General features: G+C 40.5%; 1 protein-coding gene across 4 annotated transcripts in view; it reads left to right on the top strand.

Annotated features, from left to right (window-relative positions):
- TNIK (TRAF2 and NCK interacting kinase) overlaps positions 1–20,625 on the top strand; it is a 406,211-nt gene extending 385,586 nt beyond the window's left edge. For all 4 annotated transcript variants that reach the window (XM_082458916.1, XM_082458915.1, XM_082458918.1 and 1 more), the window contains 9 exons: positions 1,441–1,552; positions 2,356–2,526; positions 4,349–4,492; positions 7,101–7,235; positions 10,439–10,539; positions 12,776–12,925; positions 15,217–15,376; positions 15,617–15,756; positions 17,960–20,625. In XM_082458916.1, coding sequence (XP_082315042.1) covers positions 1,441–1,552; positions 2,356–2,526; positions 4,349–4,492; positions 7,101–7,235; positions 10,439–10,539; positions 12,776–12,925; positions 15,217–15,376; positions 15,617–15,756; positions 17,960–18,043 — 1,197 coding nt within the window. In that variant the 3' untranslated portion in view covers positions 18,044–20,625. The remainder of the gene's footprint in view (positions 1–1,440; positions 1,553–2,355; positions 2,527–4,348; positions 4,493–7,100; positions 7,236–10,438; positions 10,540–12,775; positions 12,926–15,216; positions 15,377–15,616; positions 15,757–17,959) is intronic.
- The last annotated feature ends 497 nt before the right edge of the window (positions 20,626–21,122 follow it).

Genomic DNA, 21,122 nt, shown 5'->3' with positions numbered 1-21,122 from the left:
ATAGACCCTACGTGTGTTTATAATGCATACAGTTTATAACGCTGTTTTTGAGGTTGTCCGTACACTGAGTTTTTATGATGCACCATGTGGATTCTAAAGCTATAGAGCAGATGAACTTTGCCGCAAGGAAAAGAACATAGAGCATTGTTATAGCTTCATGCACTGTGGACAGTTGTTTTCTGCCTGACTTTGGGTACCAAGGAGGACTCCGTGTGGTCAGACCCCACTCCACATTCTGCTGCTTCCCCAGCTCTAAGTGGGAATGTCAATACTTGCACACCTCCTTCATGGACTTCTAAAGATCAAAGGAGAGAGTGTCTGTGAAAGTGCTCTGTTTGGGAGGGGGAGTCCTACCTTATGGAGGATGAAATGGTTTTGATTTCATAACGTGAAGGGGAAATCTTGAATTAAAGTCAGATTGGGCCTTTGTGGTTTTCTCCTTATGTGTTTAGGGGTCTTGGGATACTGCTTTTATTTTTAAATAAAAACCTGAAAAAAAAACTAAAAAAATTAAAACTTAAAGACATTTATCCCCCAAAAAGGTGCTTCTTATATTAAGTGCAGATCTGTTTATAATATTAAAAGGACTTGAGTGTAAGTAGGAGTGGAGATGACAGACAAAATTGGGAGACGGTTATTGAAGCTCCTTTGACAAAACTCAAAAATGGAATATTGGGACATGAAGCCTTGATAGTTTACTGTTCCCTAGTTTAGTTCTGACTTCATATCTTAATTGTGCTCTCTAAGCCCTTGAGATTATTTTTTAAATAAGCCCTTAAGGTGTATTGCCTGCAAACCTAGTATCTTCATGAAGTTCCCACATAGGGCATATAAGTATAAGTATCCTTTTAAGGAAACTATCATGGAAAGGAAAAATCTTCATTCCCTGGATGAAACTGTCCCTGAATTGCAGATTTTAAGGCTTCTTGAGCCAACACCAATCCACCTGCATCACCAGGCCAGCATGGAAGGCCCCAAAGACCCCAAGAGGGAGTCTTTGGTTGATCATGTGTTCAGGATGAAGTGCTGCTGTGTTGCTATGCTTACTTAGTTTACTGCCAATTTGTGTCAGCTTTTCTTAAAACCATTTGGTCAATAGGAGATTGCTTTTACTTCAAGGGAGAAATAGGCTCTGTCACTACAGCCGTCTTATCAGATATTAAGGTGCCACGTATGGTCCATAATATAATTTGCTCGCTACAGTTCTTGCAGTCTGATGATTAATGAAACCCTGCAGAGACATAATGGTTAGTGAGGAACCCGTATCAGTAGAAGCTGGAGAGAGAAGCACACACTTTGACTTGGGGGTCAGAGTGTGAACAGTTGGATGGTTTGAAGAGTCTCTAATAATTTTAGAGCCCAAGCAAAGTATTATTAGCATCGTTTGTTGCTACAGTATTTATCTATCTGCTCTTCTTAATCTTCTTGCTTATTGATTAGTATGGCATGGGGAGCAGCACCAAAGCCTCCTTCACCCCCTTTGTGGACCCCAGAGTGTACCAGACGTCTCCCACTGATGAAGATGAAGAGGATGAGGAATCTTCAGCTGCCGGTAAGCTAGAAGGCCCCGATGTTTTAGAAACAGCTTGGTTTTCCTTTCTGATATGGCCTGATAAAAAATTAATTATCAGTTCAATAGTTAAGCCATTAACTGCTTAGGCCCTGTCTTAAAGGGAAGACTTTTTATTACTTTTTTTTTTTTGATAGGATTCCTCAAACAAAGTTCTTTCTATTTTTTTTCATCTCTTCTGTTTTGATTCTGGTAGGAACGCAGAGGTATCCAGGGGGCCTAGGAAAAGCTGTTCCTCAGAGATTTCCAAACTCACCACGTATTTCTCAGAAGCAATTTCTGGGTACAGTGCTGTGCACGCAGTAGACACAATAAATGCGTGTTGAGTTGTGTTGAGTTCTAGGTGTGTGCTTCCCACTTCAAAAGTCTGGCTGATTTAGAGGAGAGCCTTGCTTTCTAGAATTCTGCAACTCACTAATCATCAGACTCAACTTAGGCCAGTTTGTCAGTTGATAATGTGGAATTTCAAAAAGTAAATCTGTCCTGCATATATTACGGGAGATGAGGGTGGTGTGTTTAATTTTATGAGATGAATATTAATTCCCTAAAGTACTCAAGTAGTGTCTATAAGCCTGTCTTACTAACGGATAAAACACTGCCTTTATGAATGACATAACTTTATTCTACTAAAAAAGTGTAAAATATTTATAGTTTCAGTGTTTCTTTGCCTTTACCATAATGCACACTAAACAAGGAGAAATCATAGTTATTTGAAGCCCCTTTTCCATATCTCCATTGGTTGTATTTTAAGATGCCACTGACTTCTCTGATTCTTTTTCTCAAAGCTCTGTTTACTAGCGAACTTCTTAGGCAAGAACAGGCCAAACTAAATGAAGCAAGAAAGATTTCAGTGGTAAACGTAAACCCAACCAACATTCGGCCTCATAGCGACACACCAGAAATCAGAAAATACAAGAAGCGATTCAACTCAGAAATACTTTGTGCAGCTCTGTGGGGTAAGTTGGTGCTTTTTTTACCATTCGTTAATGAATTGACCCTGAAACAGGAATCTTACTATCAGGAGAGTGCTGATTGAATCATGGGTGTTAGAGACCCGATTTGGGACTGTCTCGGCCTCAAGAGAGACCAAGAGCAATTTTATATTTAGAAAGAACTGATACCCTAACTGATACAATTTTATATTTAGAAGGAACTGATACCCAGGATAGCAATGAGATTCAGAGTGACTTTGTCTTATAACAGTGATGGGCTAAAGCCAACAACAGAACTAACTACCCCTTAATATACGCCCACTCTGTGCCCAGCACTGTGTGATGTGCCCCACGTCCTGTCTCTGTGATCCATACAACGTTCTGCAAGGACAGTAATGGCGTGACCTTCATGTGACAGTTGAAAAAGCTGCACAGAATGTTTTAGTGAATTGCCAAAGGCCATACTAGTAGTAGTAGCAAGAGAAAACTTGAAAAGGACAACAAATGATGAGCCTTCCCTTTTAGTTCAAAACATCAACCTGCAGTTCTTGTGAAAAAGATGTGCAGATTTTAGCTGACCTCAGACTTAGTATAGGTGTGATGAGATTCTATCAAAATCCTGGTCTGTGTTACCATAAACTTGACATACAGATCAAGGAAGGACATGGCTCATCTGCACCCATCTAAAATACTACACCTAGTTTGAAGCACCACAGTTTTATAAGGGCAAAAGCATTTGAGTTGTTAGCAGGGATGAGCACAGAGCCTGGAAACCATTTCAGGGGAGTAAGGCTCAGTCCTCTGGAGAAGAGACTATTAGAAGACAACAAGATAACCATGTTTAATATTGACTAACATGTGGTTGAAAGAGCAGACATTCACGTTACTTAGAAGACAGATGTGCAGTAAGCAAAAGAAGTGGAAAAGTTACCCGTTCATAAATATAGGCCATTGCACGGCAGAACTCACAACGTGTGCGCGTGTCTGTGTGTATGTTGGGAGTCAGGGGTGTTTATTTGCCTAGAGATGAATTTTCAAGATTGTAGCTATCCAGACAAGACCACTTACCTACCAGAGTTTTTGTAATAGGAATTACTGCATGGGAGGTGGGCTGGACTAGAGTTAGATGCCTGAGAAGTCCCTTACAGCAGCGGTCCCCAACCTTTTTGGCACCAGGGACCGGTTTCGTGGAAGACAGTTTTTCCACGGATGGTGGGGGGCAGGGAATTGGGGACCCCTGCCTTACAGTCAATATTTCTGTGACTCTTGGGCTATTAATACCTGCACTTGAATTGGCTTATCATTTCCCTAACAAAGAGCAGAACCTTAAGGGATGGGATGTAAATTAAGCTTTGGTGTGAGAAGGAAGAAGGGCTTTTCTTCCCATAGAGTATGGGAATGGGGCACTCTATTATATGTAGAAGGTGGGTAGGCTAGAAATCACTGCATGAATAGGAGTGGGGTGAACCTTGGGGAAGTCTGGAGGTATGATTTATAGAGAGAGCCAAGAAAAGGGTGGGTGTTACAGGAAAGGAATAAAGGCAGATTGTGCTAGCATCACATCTGTGCCTCAGGCTCCTCTTGAGAAGAACTCTATTTTAGGTAGTAAAGGGCTACAGGTAATGAATGCTGCTACTACTTTATAAAAGAAAACTAATTTCATTACCAGAGGGACAGTGATTTAATTACCGTCTCAGAGCTACTACTTCTACACTCCCTACTGTAGTACCTGCTTGCCCATTAGTTTATATTTACAAGTCACAGTTTCTTAGGTTTTAAAGGGACCCTGGATGCAGAAGAGTAAAGTCCATAAGAGTCAGTCTTGGGATGCTTCTTAAATTTGCAGGTGTAAACCTCCTGGTGGGAACTGAAAATGGCCTGATGCTTTTGGACCGAAGCGGGCAAGGCAAAGTTTATAATCTGATCAACCGGAGGCGATTTCAGCAGATGGATGTGCTAGAGGGACTGAATGTCCTCGTGACGATATCAGGTATGTTGCTGGGATGACCAGGTCCTCCAGGTCTGCACAGATGGGAAAGGTGATCACCTCACTTCTGAAGGAATAGTAAGCTCTGCCCTTCCCAGCCAAAGAGCAGCACGATAAATTATGGCAGTAGGGCCAGAATGACATCACCCATGTTTTGTAACTCCAGAGATTCTGACCTTCAAAGGGAAGTCTCTCACCTCTGCCTGAAATCTGAATCAGACAGAGACATACCACCACGGCTGTGTACGTATGGGCCTTCACCCTCTGCCAGGACTCAGCAAGGATCCTTTTAAGGTGTCTGCACTCCGGTCATTGCCATCTACTCTCAGGTGGAGGATATAAAAATGTAGGCTTCTGGATGAAATGGGAGATTGGTATTGACATATATACACTAATATGTATAAAATAGATAACTAATAAGAACCTGCTGTATAAAAAATAAAATTCAAAAACATAAAAAATAAAAAAATAAATGTAGGCTTCTGGGAGTGAGAAATTTTGTAAGCAGAAATTTCTCTGGTCTCTTTTCTTATAAGAACTGCTTTATAGTTCACTGACATTTTAGCAAGTGCAGCTGGTCCATTGGGTGATTAGTCTGCAAGGAGATTGGAAGGTAGGAATCATTGCCACCCTCTGCAGCTTTCCAGTTCCCAAAAAGAGCTTAAAAAAAAAAAGAGAGACAAAAGTGAAGGCCTTACTACTGACAAGTTAAAAATGTAACCTGAAGGAGTCTGTGTTCTTGAAAGTTTTTTCTTTCGGATGGTGTTTGAAGGAGTTTAATAAATAATACCCCCCTTTTCCCCTCCCATCCCATCCAGTATGAAACCGACAGTACCCCTGCACAGTAGAACCACCTGAGGAGATGTGAAAACTCCAGGGTGCACCCCAGACTAGCGGGTCAGAATCTGGGAGTGTGGCCCAGGTCTCAGAAGCTTTCATGGCTCTTGAGGTGTCTCCACTGTGCAGCCAAGTTTGAGAACCAGCCATTGTTTCGCAAAGAGAAACATAGGGCTTCTCTTGGGTTGAACCTTGAATAAAGTTTAACTCTTCAGCTGTACTTCTGTTTTGAGAAAATGCCCTCATTTGATGCTACAATCTCCTCTTTTACCTGTCCATTGAATGCTCAGTTTCATCTCTCTTTATTCTCCCCAAATAAGGGTTCGCCAAGTAGATTCTTCTTGTATTATCATTTGAGTTTAATTCAGCGTACTCCTTTATTCTGGGTAATGCGTTCTTGATTGCAACACTCCCAAATCAAATTTAAAACCGTACATCTGCCAGTCACCTACCAAAAGTGGAAATGATATCAGAAAATTCATGTTCAGACTTCATTATGTTGTTAGTGACACATCCCATTTTTAAAAGTGCAACCATTTCCTTTTATCATGAGGTGCATAGGTAGGGAAAGAAGAAAATGAAAACAGGAGCGAAATTTTCTTGAACTGCCCTCGGATCTGTGTTGGTACAGAGAGGAGAAAGCACCAGCCCTCCTGCCCATCCTAGCTATAGAAATCAATTCATATTCAAGACTTTTGGTTATAAAAAGGAATAGGAACTGCACGTGGTTCCCTTAATTTAGGTTATAAATGTACTCTCCTGTCAAATCCAGTGTGCAATGCTTTAATGAATTCTTTTCTTCTGGTATATATCACAGCTGCAAAATATGAAACATTTTTTGACACCTAAGAGAACTCAAAGGAAAATAAGTACCCAAGAAGTATAACCCACAGGCTTAAATTACTGATCACTTAGGAAAAGCCACCCCAAGGGACATCTTCTTATCTGGTACTCAGATAATCTCAATATATTAAATTTTGCTCCTCAATTTAAAACTCCTCAATGTTTTTAAGATGTTTCCTTACCATTACTAAGAATTCTTTACTCCATGATCTCTTTCCCATCATTTACCAAAGGGAACTTTTGTGTTTTTTTCCAAGTACACATCTTTTTCTCTGTTCTTATTTTTGTTTGACACCTTTCAGGGATCTCAGCACTGTAAACATGTCCAAGGGTTATTTTCTGATCCCTGATTGCTGTCATTGAACTTGTTTCTCATATCTCCTTAAGAAATTCCTTTTTCTGTTTGGTAAAATGAAACTACTACCAGCTGTCACCTTTAAAGTAATAGAGGAGGCGAGTATGGGGGGCTCTGCATTAATGTATGCTGTTGGGTAGAAGGTGAGGGAAAGGTAGTCACACATGAGTATGCTAAAATGTCCAGTTGTCAGAACTCCTTCATGTAATTAGATCTGGAATGCTTTGGAACACTGATCAACCATTCTGTTACAGAATTAGGTCTTACTGAGCAGACACTGCCCTTTGCTCTGGGAGGAGAGAATAAGAGCACCTTGCTCAAATAAGAAAGCGCCAGAAGGTAAAGACAAATTATGCAATGGTTATTTGCCCAAAACACTTGGACCTGTTTTGATCATAAGTTCTGGCAGAGACAATACTTTGATGATGCTGGAGACACTGGTTATTGTGCCTTCACACATACACAGACACACACACAAGTGTAAATAAACATAAATAAAATAAAATGGAGATGGGGAAGGATTGAGAGAAAAACCTGTCTCAGGGCCTTGAAATTAAAGTTCTGTTACTTCAACAGGAAAGAAGAATAAGCTACGAGTTTACTATCTTTCATGGTTAAGAAACAGAATATTACACAATGACCCAGAAGTAGAAAAGAAACAAGGCTGGATCACTGTTGGGGACTTGGAAGGCTGTATACATTACAAAGTTGGTAAGTCTCAAGACATGGAATTGTTTGCTCAATCCAAATTATTCAGTTAAGTTTCATGTAGTTTTTTTCCATCAGATATTGATGATGCATTTGTGACCAGTTTAAGACACTGCTGGAACCTTAAATATACTTGCATTATTTCCCCAAAAAGTCAGATTGATGAAGTTCAAAGAATGCATTCAGAATAAAGTCTTAGGCTCCAGTTTGAACTCACTCCCAAAGACCCGTTAAAATAACCATGAAGGAATAAAAGTGCTGTAAACCTACAAGGACAAAGGGACCAGGAGAAGAGAAAACAGATAAGAGATGTCAACAAAATTGAACAAGAATTGTTAGATGACTAGGAACAGAACTAGCTGACCAGGAAATGCTGAATTCTAAGTCCGCTGTGAGGAAAGTCATCAAAATCAATCCAGTCACTCAACAGAACCCAGAAAGGCCCAGGACCTGAGGCCCCAGGTGTATCTGAGGTGGAGGTGGAGGGTGGGATTGAAAATGGGAGGATTGTTGGAAAGTTGATGAACAGCAAATCCTCCAGAACCCAGTCAGGCAGCCACCCTCCCTGACAGCAGCAGAAGATGAAAGGTGGGCACAGCCAATCTGTTGATGGGGAATATTGAATTATAAGGACACACTAATACACACACACACACCCTTCCCCTGTTTAGCACCCCAAATGTTGCCAGCCATGCTTATACTCCCAAGCAAGAGATTGAAAGATGGTCTTTGGAGAAACTAAATGGCCAGCAAGAAGAGATGTGCAGGTACTAATATTTGAAATGCCATGAAAAGAGCATGCTATCTAACCACCTTAGAAGTGAAACCCATCAGTCGATAAGCCCACTAGAGCAGACAGTGGGAAAATCCACTAATGGCAAGGAAACTTAAACAGAAAGAAGGGACTTCAGAGGAAACAAGGATAATGAGGAATGGAACAAAAAATTTTTAAAAGAAACTATCAATATAATAACTTCAGAGAGATTAGAAATACTGTTTCCATTAAAGAAGAATAGGTGTTATTTTTTTAAAAAAGATGGAACAGGGTTGGAGAATGTCATTCAGAGACCAAGAAAAAAAATCTTGGAAATTAAAATATATTGACAGGAATAAAAAATGCAGTAGAAGGGTCGGAAGATAAAGATGAGAAATGTCCTAGAAAGTAGAATGAAAAGAAAAGAAAAAATAGAGAATAGGTAAGAAAATAAAAGTTTCAGTCCAAGTGGTTCAAAATGTAAGTTACATGAGTTTTAGGAAAAAGATTAAGAAATGGAAGGAGAAGAAAGCATCAAAGAAAGAATACAAGAAAAGTTTCTAGAATTAAGACCTCAAAATCTCAAATTAAAAAGATTCACTGAGTACCTAGTATAGTGAATGAAAAAAGACTCACAAGAAGACATAGCAACATGATATTTCAGTACCCAGGAAATGAAAAGGCTCTTAAAGCTTTCAAATTATAAGTAAATAAATAAACAGTTTACATGTAATAGACACAGAATTAGGTGGCCTGGGACTTAACGGCAGTACTAGAAGGTTAGAAGACAATGGAGGGGACTTCCCTGGCAGTCCAGTGGTTAAAACTCCATGCTCCCACTGCAGGCGGCGAGGGTTTGATCCCTGGTCAGGGAACTAAAATCCCACATGCTGTGCAGCACAGCCAAGAAAAAAGAAAAAAGACAATGGAGCAAGGCTTTCAAAGTTCTAAAGGAAAAATTTTTTTCACTTAGTATTTTATAACCCATCTGTATTAGCCAGGGCTCTCCAGAGAAACAGAACAAGGATGTGTATAGAGAGAGAGAGAGATGGAGAAGGAGAAAGAAATTAGTCCAGGCAAAGTGGGACAATGGAGGGTTCAGGAAGAGGTACCTACAAGAAAAATAAAATGTTACTAATAGATTACCTGCCATATTTGACTGTACTGACAGCACTAACAGAAAGTTTCCATGTGCTTAGAGATAGATACATAGAAAATAAGGAAGTGAAAAAAATTTAGGAAAGCAAGAAAGGAATTATAATAATGGTATACTACATGCCTCATCTATGAACAATAATGATTTAAACACAGGATATTGACTTAACCAAAACTTGTAAGTATAACTATATTGGAGGTGTGGGGAGGAAGAGATGTGTACGTTTGAGAGAGAGAGATCTAGAGAGAGGAGATTGCTGTAAGAGACTAAACCCTTTCCATTCTCCAGAGTCAGTAGGTAATATCTATAGCTGAAAAAAGTTGTAAATAACATTATCAGCACGTCATTTAGAAATATGGAAATAAATCGCTGAAGAAGTATTTGAAAGTATATTAAAGACAGAATAGTAAACAGGAGAGGCATACTACAGAAAAAGAGCTCAGAGAGCAAGAATTTGGTCAGTTATCCTGGGCTAAATTCTTTAGGACATAGAATATTCTGTTTGTTCAAACATTTTATAAATAAAAAGACTGCCATGTGTACTGTCTTAGTCTGTTCAAGCTGCTATAACAATACCACAGACTGAGTGGCTTATAAACAACATGAATTTATTTCTCACAGCTCTAGAGGCTGGGAAGAGCCAAGATCAAGGTGGTGGCAGATTCAGTATCTGGTGAGGGCCTGCTTCCTGGGTCATAGACAATGGTCTTTTTCCTATAACCTCACATAGCAGGAAGGGAGAGGGATCTCTCTGGGATCTCATGTTAAGGGCACTGGTCCTTTTTGAATTCCTAATAACTGGAATCCAAATTTGAATAGTAAGCGAACGGCAGCCATTATGTCTCTACCCATTTGTTGATTTTTCTACCATCTTGCCATACCAGCTCTCAGCTGCTTACATGTGGGTGAACATAAAAGCCAGGCAAGGAGACATGGAGGATTTTTATACAGATTCTTCTTACAATAAATAATTCACACCTAGACCTAGTTCTTAGAGGCAGTCCTAAGCCAGTTACATCTTTAGATGAAGATAAGAGCCTTCAGTATGAAGCAAAAGGCCCCAGGTATCCTGTAAACCAAGTACATTAAAGGAAGTTAAATCTGTATCTATGAGAACATCCCACACCAGAGCATTACCCTCAATCAGGATGATATATATGTGTGTGTGTATATATATATATATATATATATATATATATATATATATATATATATATATAGTGGTTTACACATTCATTAATACAAAAACTTGAATAAATTAATGAACTATTTTAATTCATAATTTTTCTATTACAGTCAAATATGAAAGGATCAAATTCTTGGTGATTGCCTTAAAGAATGCTGTGGAGATATATGCTTGGGCTCCTAAACCATATCATAAGTTCATGGCCTTTAAGGTAAGTAGGCATGTGATTACCTAACAAGGGCTTGTTTTTTTATATAGTTTAGGTTCCCATCAGTACCACATACACTAGTACCAATTTTTCTGTATATAATAAACCTCTTTTAAAAGTGTAGGAGCTCTTATTTGTTATTCTAAAAGTAAAGACTAGGTATTAGTAAATACTGTTAATTAGTCAAATTACAATTTGGGTCCGCCCTCCTCCATTTCAGGTCTATACATCATCATCTCTAAGTGGCATTTAGTGTGGAATGGTTACCAGGCAAAGCAGTCATTATGATATTAGGCAGTGAGATTTATTATACACCCACCTAACTAGGGCACTGTCTTGATATTTCGTCTGAAAAAGGCAGACCGACAGCAAGCAGCACTGAATCTCAAGCCTGAACTGAGTCTCTAAATCTTGTAATCCTCGTAAGCCTTTTGGGGAAAAGTCGCTAAAACTCACTTGATGCTCATATATCCCCATTGCTGTTGGACTTCTCTGAAATGAATACTGAATGGAAATGGCCTAGTTTCTCTGCCTCCTTCACTTTTCATTGCTGTTTCATTTTTTATCTTGTCTAAGTCTGTACCCACTGTGGTTGGCTTGATAACTCATGAGATTCAACAGAAGTAGGATGGGGAAATGCTGGTCCCGTTGACTCCAGATCATGAAAGCTGACCCCCAAATGCCAGAAGGACCAGTGCTTACAGGCACCCTGATGTTTTCAGAGCTGCACAGTCTACCCATAGCCAGTGTGAATTTACCTTCTGTTCATTCTTACCCTCTGCCTACATCTCTCTCTTTCTTTATATCTCCTTGGCCCTGACTTTTTCTCCCCACCTTTATGACTATTATCTTTCTTTGACCCTTTATGTATTTTCTGTTGCCACATACGCCACGTGAGGGCAGAAGCTGCCTTGGGAACATTACAAAGCCCTCTTCAGGGCTGAATCACCCCTGGCTTCTGTCTTGTTCCTTTAGCAGGGCAAGGAGTTCGTTTGTGATATGCTCAGGAGGATGCGAAATGGGCCCCACTCGCTAACCCCGCTTTTATGGAGAGAAATGTTTGGAATGCACTGGGTTAGTAATAACACTTCAGGGCTGACTCCTGAAAGCTACAGCGGTGCTGCTGTCCTGCCAAAATCTCTCTTCACAAAAGCTTTTCAATCGAGATCCCGTTCCCGTTCCGGTTCTGAAGTTACTGTCATCAGTGTACTAGCCAAAGTGCAGGATTGACTGCAAAATGCTTTGTTGAGCAAACCATGGCCAGCCTAGCAAGAGGGAAGAGCAAAGGCAAGGACTCGAAGAGGAAAGACTGGAGCCGGCAGGGGGTCGAGCCCTCCCGTGGGACAAGGAGACGAGGCTCGAACCTCCCATATGTGAGAACGATGTTAGCGAAAGAGAAGGAGGGAAGGGTCTGTTAGGTGATGGTGGCATGATAGCCGAGGCACTTGTGGTTTCACAGACTCTCGCCCAGACTTCAAGGCCAATACAGGTAGAGTGTGGATTAAATAATGGCAAAGGAAAACAGAGGAACACTTGACAGTTAGTTGGGGCTTAGACTCCGGAGTCTCACACACAGAACTTTGATAAACGTGGCTGGAGCTCTTTTTTTCCTTTCCTTTTAAACCCAGCTAGCCAGCGTAAGCCGTGAGTCTTGAAATGAACCATCCCCACCGTCCTCTATCGCCCAAACCCAAGTCTCAGATCTCAACATTAAGTTTAGAGAAAGCGCCAGCCTGATGTGCACTCACTCACCCAGGAGAGTGAGAACCAGAGCACGCCTGTTAACCCTGAACAGGCTTAGCACAGGGCTGGCCCGCCTGCCCACCCAGTCTGTCTCTGAAAAGGTAGTAGCCATGCCTGGGCCTGGCTGTCCCTTGGGAAGGAGAGGCGCCAGAGAGGTGACTGGACCTTCTTCTTGGGGAAAAGGCCAGAAATAAACAGGGAAGAACAGCAGCACCCAGACACCAAGTTTTTAATATATGATGACACTATCAAAACTGACAACTGTCAGCCAGCTTCTCTGCCCTAGAGCACAAGGGGTAGCAAAAGGGGAGCAAATGGATGCTAGACTCTTCCTCCCAGAGTCAGAATATGAATAGCCCTGAAACTGAAAGAAAGATTTCCTAGCTTTCCAATTTAAGAAAGTCAGACATTAACTTCCACGGGAAATGGCTAAAGGAAAAATTTATTAAGATAACGTCTTTGAATGATGTGGGTACTCATGGGGTGATTTTTAAAGTCTTTTGCAGATCTCCAGCACAAGCCACTGCTTGTTGATCTCACAGTAGAAGAAGGTCAAAGATTAAAGGTTATTTTTGGTTCACACACTGGTTTCCATGTAATTGATGTTGATTCAGGAAACTCTTATGATATCTACATACCATCTCATGTAAGTTCCTGGAAGCAGACTGTCAAGAGTCTCTGTTCCACAACCTGTGTGTATAGATTTGTTTTTGTACATTTTTAGTGGAGGTCATGCTAACTTCTACTAATCAGTAAAGCAGATGGACTTACGGTCTTCACTAAATAGATGAGGCTTTTAAGACATAAAACATGTAAATTTAACTGATTTTTATGGCTGCTTAAAATTGAGTAACACGTAATAGCAGTTATTTGCCATTTACTGGACATGTTGTCTCATTGGATTTTACATTAAAATACATACAGTGTTTTTCATTCAAGGGCATAGATTCTGTTTTTTTAAGCAAGACTATAGTAGATGAGCTTCTATTTTTAGTTTTTGAAGGAGATTGCTTCATTTTATGTGGGAGAAGCCCAGGGATCCTTTTTCTGCTATTGTTCCTCTCTTCAAGTGGAGGGCAGTGTCACGTGGCGGAATCAGACACCCTGGAGCACATGCTCTGGCTCTTGCATGTATTCGCTTTGCAATAGTGGACACATTAGGCAGCCTGTCCAACCCTCAGCTTTCACATCTGTAAAATGGGGCTAAGAGGACCTATCACATAGGGTTATCGTCAGCATTAAGTGAGGTCATACATCTAAAGAAGTTGGCACAGGGCCCTGCAAATTGTACTATTAATATTACTATACTGACACATTGCCTAAAACATGACTTTTAAGGGACGTGCCGCCCATGGTTTCATGTAGTAGGATGAGTGCACTGTAAATTGTGTTTCCTCTAATGTATGTAGTCCCAAGGCTAACATACAGTAGAAATTATTCGTCAGCAGAGTCTGAGACCTAATCTGTTGCTGTTTGGTATTTTGAGACTTTAAAGACTTTACTCCAAAGTAGCACAACAATTGAAAAAAGTTGTTTTGGTGCACGACACACACACGTCATTGGTTGTTACGTTACAGCTTTTCTCGTGTGTGTATGTGCACACAGGACTCACAGCCCGTGCTCTTGGTGAGGGGACTGGGCTGTCCCCATGATCATCCTCCATCCCTTCATTCCTGTCCACCATGTACCTACTGGACGGCCATGACATTCTCAACCAAGGCATCGCAGCAACACCACGTCTCTTTTCCCAGAACAAGTCAATCTACACTTATCTGAATAGTATGATTTTTTTTCTTAGTGAACGGTAATTTTTAAATTTTTTCTCAACAAGCCATTAATTTGGACTACAGTAAGTCCCCTACATAAGAACGAGTTCCATTCCGAGAGCAAGTTCGTAAGTTTAGTTTGTTCATAAGTCCAACGAAGTTAGCCTAGGTACCCAACTAACACAATCGGCTATATAGTACTGTACTGTAATAGGTTTATGATACTTTTCACACAAATAATACATAAAAAACAAACACAAAAAATAAAGAAAACATTTTTAATCTTACAGTACAGTACCTTGAAAAGTACAGTAGTACAGTACAACAGCTGGCACTTCTTAGCAGTACCAGCTACATCACTGCTGCTTTTACGCTTGCTTCCGGACATCCTGGGCTTGATATAACGATACTGTACTACTGTACTCTACACAGTACTGTAAAAGTAAAGTACACAAAAGCACAACCACTTGTAGAGGATGCACGCACGTCACAATGTACACCAGGCACGTGAAGATTGGACATGCGAACACACGTTTGCACCTTGGAAAGTTGGCACCTTGAAGGTTCGTATGTAGGGGACTTATTTAGGCACCCAGATAAACAACTGTATTGACTGTTCATAGCCTGTTTTGGTCCCACCTTTTGGCCCCATTTGGGCTGTTTCCATCAGATCCAACTGGATTGCATTCTCCTCATCTTTTTTGGAAGTGGATAGAAAACACAAGATTTTCAATGTCCACGGCAATGTGCTCAAATCCCAATTCTACCACCATATACTAGTGCAGCTTTGGTCAAATTACATAAGCCCTCTGAGATGCAGTTGCTTCATCTGTAGACAGAAATATCTAGCATAGGGAGCTGTTCTAAAGGCCAGAAGTTATACATGGAAAGGGCCCACGCTTGGCACAGGGCAGGTGCTCCATAGTTGTAGTTGTTGCTTTTAGAACAGGTAAATTGGATTCTCAACCTAGTGCCTAAGTTTGTATTTATGAGGGTATTTGACAGGTCGGTGGTTAAATTAAGCAAAGCAAAACGTCAGTCTCTAGAATGTAAATGGAAAAGGGAAAAGAATTAAAAAAATTTTTTTTTTTTTGCAATTCTTAGAGAGTAATAGCTAAGATACTGTCATATTTTTTAAAAGAATAATGCCTGGCCTTTCTTTGTCTTCTAGATTCAGGGCAATATCACTCCTCATGCCATTGTCATCTTGCCTAAAACAGATGGAATGGAAATGCTTGTTTGCTATGAGGATGAGGGGGTGTATGTAAACACCTACGGCCGGATAACTAAGGATGTGGTGCTCCAATGGGGAGAAATGCCCACGTCTGTGGGTAGGTTAACCATTCCTTATCTCCTTCAGCAGTTACACCCCCCAAATGAAACGAAAGTCAAGAAATGTGAAACAACCATTTGATTCCACAAAAAAAAAGTCTGTGAATAACACTTGTAAGACTTGCTTTGTCCGTTTATCTCAAGTCGTTTGTCATTTTTGTGGTTAAGATGTGAACAGATGCTGTGAGTTATTGCCCATCTAATGTTTTTAATGCAGTTTTGGAAATTCCTTTTGACAGCCTACATTCATTCCAATCAGATAATGGGCTGGGGCGAGAAAGCTATTGAGATCCGGTCAGTGGAAACAGGACATTTGGATGGAGTATTTATGCATAAGCGAGCTCAAAGGTTAAAGTTTCTATGTGAAAGAAATGATAAGGTAAATCCGTTTCAACATTTGCATTAGTGTTTGCATTTTAAGAGACCGCCAGGTACCTGTGAAACCTTCATTTTCCTTTATACTGATTTGAATCACATCTGTGTTAAACAATCAATATTATCTTGAAATGGCATTATTTGGTTTGATTCCTGTGAACCCTCAAAATATATTATTCACACATCAAAAAAGACATAAAAACATCTAAAAAATTTCTTGTAAACTCTTAGTAACTTGTGTGGCTTGCAGGCCTTAAGATGACTCAGCAAATACCCCAAATTCTCCTAAGCACTTAGAAGAGTTGGCCTCTCATTAGTCATCTCACAGTGGGTGAACTTTATACCCCACTTTTAGACTTTTCACAAAATCACTATTGGGATGTAACCCATCACATTATATTCAATTTTAAATGTAAAACATTTGACATGTAGAAATATAAACTTTTTAAAAGTGTCACCCATTCCTTAAGGAATGCACAATCACAAACTCAACTAGTGCCATGTCCTGTGTCATTCCAGCCATGTTTCTTCTGAAGTGTCATAGGGGGACTGTTTTCCAGTGAAATCGGCGGTGTTCGTCTGGCATGATCAGTCGCCCAGAAGGCGTATCCTGCAGCAGTGCTGCTTCTCCCTTGCCCTCCCTGTAGACTAACCCAGAGTTTTTAGTAGCTAAGCTATGCTGTATTTGTGAATTCATCCTTTGGGACTATGGCCAACTTAGAAATGCTGTCCCCAAAACAGCAGACATAAACATCTATAGAAAAGAACGTGACAGGTTGAACAGACCTGCATCTCTTGGCTCACTCCCGTTCCCCGGAAGCCAGGCTGGTCTTAGTCTGGCCCTGGAGTAGCCAACTACTCTGACCTGGTGTGGTCTGGTGTGGTCTGGGTGGCAACAGCTGGGGATGGCAAGGATGGTCCCAGGCCCTTATCAGAATACGCCAGAAAACAGACCTGACCTCTAGTAAAATTCCAGCCCCCGCCTAGTCTCTGGGAATCATAAGACTAGGAGTGATCTGGGCACGGACACCCACGCTCCAGTTCATTGAAGTCCCACCCCAGAAAGCCAATTTCGAGTCACGACCACACCCTCAGCATCAGGCTGGGACCACACCAGCATCTGGGGCCCGAGGTTTCGAGCCAGGGCTCACAGAACCTGGAGAGAACAGCGGCCCTTTCTTTCCCTCATTGTGTTCCCATGGGTCCTCTGTGTTTCCCCGTTTTGATTCACTGACCCTAACAGTAGCTTTACTTACATATGTAGCATTAGCTGAATGGTGAGCATTTCCACAGAACTTCCTAAGAAGTTGTTGGGAGAGACAGCAATTCTTCTGAAGAAACTGTGGGAATGAAGTAGCAGAGACTTTATACTAATGACAAAAGTAAATGCCTTGGACCAAAGTTTGGTGTTGGCTGACTGAAGAACTGGGCCACAGCCCAGAATATTATTTTTCTGGGCAGTGGTTCATTGATGTTCAGCTCAAGCAAGCAGTACCCCAAACTTTGCTCGCTTCTCTCAGTCGTTTGATAAAATGATTTAGCAGGCCCAGACCGAATGGACTGTGGTTCTCCTTACTAATGCCATGATCTCCTTTGGCCTAGGATATGCATTCATCAGCAGAGAAACCAAGCATTAACTCTTGGAATGCCAAAGTGAATAGGCATTAAGCACCTTACCCTATCTGACCAGAACCACTTATTTTTTTTTCTTAATTGAGAAATGAAGTTGTATAGTAGTCAGTAGGCCCCAAATTCCCCCTTGACTTTGGAAATGTGAGAGGATTCTCTTCATTCCCAAAGTCTGCCCTCTTGTTATTAGGGGAGAGAAAAGGGGAGCCCCTGTGGCTTTCCAGAAATTAACAAAAGACGTGTTGTGTCCTAGACCAGAAATCCAGCATATTATCCTAGCACGAAACTCCCTTGTAAAAAGTGAGCGCCCAAAGGGTTGTTACAACTCAAGATATAGCCCCTTCTGGGTCCCTGAAGGCCAATGCCACAGTCAGTCATAGTAACCTTCATAGGAATAAAGGCAGGAATGTTTACAGAGGATGCACTGTATTAAAAGGCACTTTATAAACACCAGCCATTAAGTCCTAAGAGCTGACACATGGCAAGGATAGGACATGTGAGAGAAAATGGATGGACGGTTGAAGAAAAGAGGGAAAGAAACCATGCGGTTGAACTAACTTCTTTTTAATTTCAAACAGGTATTTTTTGCATCCGTGCGATCTGGAGGAAGTAGCCAAGTGTTTTTCATGACCCTCAACAGAAATTCCATGATGAACTGGTAACAGAAGAGCACTTGGCACTTATCTTCATGGCGTTATTTCTAATTTAAAAGAACATAACTCATGTGGACTTATGCCAGTCTAGAGGCAGAATCAGAAGGCTTGGTTGACCATACCACTTTACCCTTTTCCTCTCCCTCCACCCGTCCCAGTACAGTCCATCTTTCAATGTTGCAGCCTGGTTGAGAAGGAGAGAAAAAGGTGGCAGGAATTTCCAGGAGATCCCCAAGAATGCTGCGTTGTCTGTGGACAAAGATGGACCACGTGCCCTTCGGAGTTAGGGATAGAAACAAATATTGTGTGCTCTTATGATTAAGCTGTGTTCTGGTGGGTTTTTGAGTTTTATTTTGTTTTGTTTTGTTACCTTTTTTCTTTACCCCTTTACTTTGTAAGAATGGGGAAAGAATGCATACTGAGAAAATGTCTGTTTTTAATTCTGTCTGCCTGCTAGCTTTCAGTATACAATGTGTTGTAAAATTTCCAATTTCGAATGGTGAGAGACAGCACAATAAATGTACCTTATCTCTTTACACTGAAGGCCATAACTACATAGTGGGGTAATTGTAGAACTCTTTTGCCTTCACGAACCCAAAAGGTTGCTTTTTGATAGCAACTGCTAATGGATTTTTAAAAGAGAAGAAAAATACTAGTTTTCCCCTCTTTTGGGAAATAGATTTTAAATGGCTAAACTACTAGCCTTAGACTAATAAAATCAACTACCATTTTTGTGAGTCTGGCAGGCCCTATTTTATATGGCCCTGTACAGAACAGAGTGTGTTGAATGGGATAGTAGTGCCATTGAGTTGAGTTGCCTCTAGTGAATGAGGGACTCTATAATACAACATTGCCTCAGCGATTATGCAACAGATCAGGGCAAAAGATGGGATGACAGAGGGGGTCAGACAGAAAGAGCTGCTGGAAACAAGCTAAAAATGTATATACACACACACACACACACACTTTTTTTTTTCCAAATGCACAAAACTTCCCAGCTTAGAGGTCACTCTGTTCGGGCTTCGTTAGGAGTTAAGACTGTGTTCTTTCTGGGAATTGGAGAATAAATAAGATCCAGGCTCTGGTCGTTCCCAGCTTTCTCCTGAGGGTGCCACTTTCCCAAGATGAAAACTGTGACTGAAAAAATAATAATAATAAATGTTTCTGAGCTGCCTGTGTTCTCTCTGGGTTGGTGAGAGAAGGGACTAGACTACTAAGCCTGCCTGAGACCCAGTGGGCATCATTGGTTCAGATGTTATAGAACTTGAAAGCAAGGCTTTGGCCAAAATTCTGAGACCCTAATCATTTTACCTTCCTCCAAATTACCCAACATACGGTAAACAACATTTGTGCAGAATATGTATGTATTTCGTTCAGGTTGACTTGTGTCCTTATAGACTCTTACGCGGATGATTTGAACTTTCACGTGACTGTCTGGGATTTCTTTTTCCAAAGCTACCAGCATGGCCGCCTGTGGTATCAAGGTGTTGCAAAACGATATCTGTGTTGCGCTTCCTGTTTTAACCTACCTCGTTTCGTTTGTTTTGTTTCACTGTTCATCACAGCAGTGTTATCTCCAGGAGACATATAGAGAGCTCAACTGGCAATCTCAGGTGCATTTAATATTTTAAAATGAAACAGTAGTTGACCAAATTGTTCTTCTTGAAAAATTGAAAAAAAAAAAAAATCCAACAACAACAAAACTAATGTGGCTTGTTTCTGGAGAAAACAATTACTCTAAACAGATCAAAAAAAAAAAAAATCTATGATCCTACTGATTTTGCCTAAATACATGAGCAGCTGATGTACTATTAATGAGAACAAAATACACATTAGGAAAACGGCACCATTTCAATCTGGTGGCTTGGGCAAGGGGAGACAGGGAAGGGGAAATATTCTAGTTCTGTTATAGATGATTCTGCCCCTCCTGTAAATGTGGTTGTCATTTGCAGTTATTTTAAGCAGGTAACACAGGAATGGAATTGAGAATTATCTTCAGGCGATCACCAAGATGTCCTCATTGTGGTCCCTTTAGTGCTCAAAAGCAATGATATCCTCCCGTTCTCATTTTTACTGCTAAGGTTCTGCTGCTGAACAATATTATCTTCACAATTCCGCGCAACAAATTCAGCAATGACGTTTTGGATTGAATTTAGCAACTACTGTAATTGGATGCTGACGTGGACAAGATATATTGATTTGGGTCTCATCCCCGCGTGTGATTGCCACCAGCTCTTTATATCGCTGCTGTGGTATTTTAAACCAGAAGCTTCTTTAAATTATGTTGCAAACTGATCTTTGTTTTTATGTTTTGTTTTGTTTTTATTTCTAAGTGGTAAGTTCGAAACACACAGCTTTAAATGATTTTTTTATTGTGGGATTTTGGGTACAGTTAAGAAATAAAAGGGAATCATTGTGTTTAAACATAAGGTAGTTTGTGAATGTATTTTTTAAAGCCTAGATTCATTGAAACAAAAAATCATAAGAGAACAATATTAATGCAGTCTTGTTTACAGTATGTACAGTGACATAACATAGAACATGAGCTTTTCTGGTGCCAACAACAATAAAACACAGACGTTAAACATCAAGCCATGCCTTTTATATTTTTGTACAAGTATCTTACACAGAGTACAAGGCAAAACCAAATTTAAAAAGGGCCTCCCACAAATCTGTGCTCCTTAAAAGATTTCTAAAGAATTCTTTGAAGCTTTTATCTCCAAAAATACATTTTCCTCCATCAGGACTGGCCCTAGCCCTGAAATACTGAGGCCTAGGTCATGCAGAATATTTCAGAAAAACTATTCTTGGGCCTGTAACAATTCCCAACTTTTTGGTGTGCTTTAATTCTTTATTCCTTTTTTGGGGGTGGGCAGGGGTGAGGGGGTGGTTGTACTTTTCCTCCCTCTTAATATCATCTTAAAAATAAAATGAGCCAGTTCTAGAGATAAAATCCCCAACAGGAAAAAATAAAACTAAAAACTGAAACGAGTTTCAAGACCAAAGAAATTTTTATTAAGATGTCTATGCAAAGAGAAACTGAGCCCTCCCTCCCCCAAAGTAAGTTTCTCTAGATCTTTTCTGTCCT

The sequence above is a fragment of the Balaenoptera physalus genome (assembly GCF_965194825.1).
Source record: "Balaenoptera physalus genome assembly, chromosome: 4".
NCBI lineage: Eukaryota > Metazoa > Chordata > Mammalia > Artiodactyla > Balaenopteridae > Balaenoptera > Balaenoptera physalus.
This window is presented reverse-complemented; position numbering and strand designations above follow the sequence as displayed.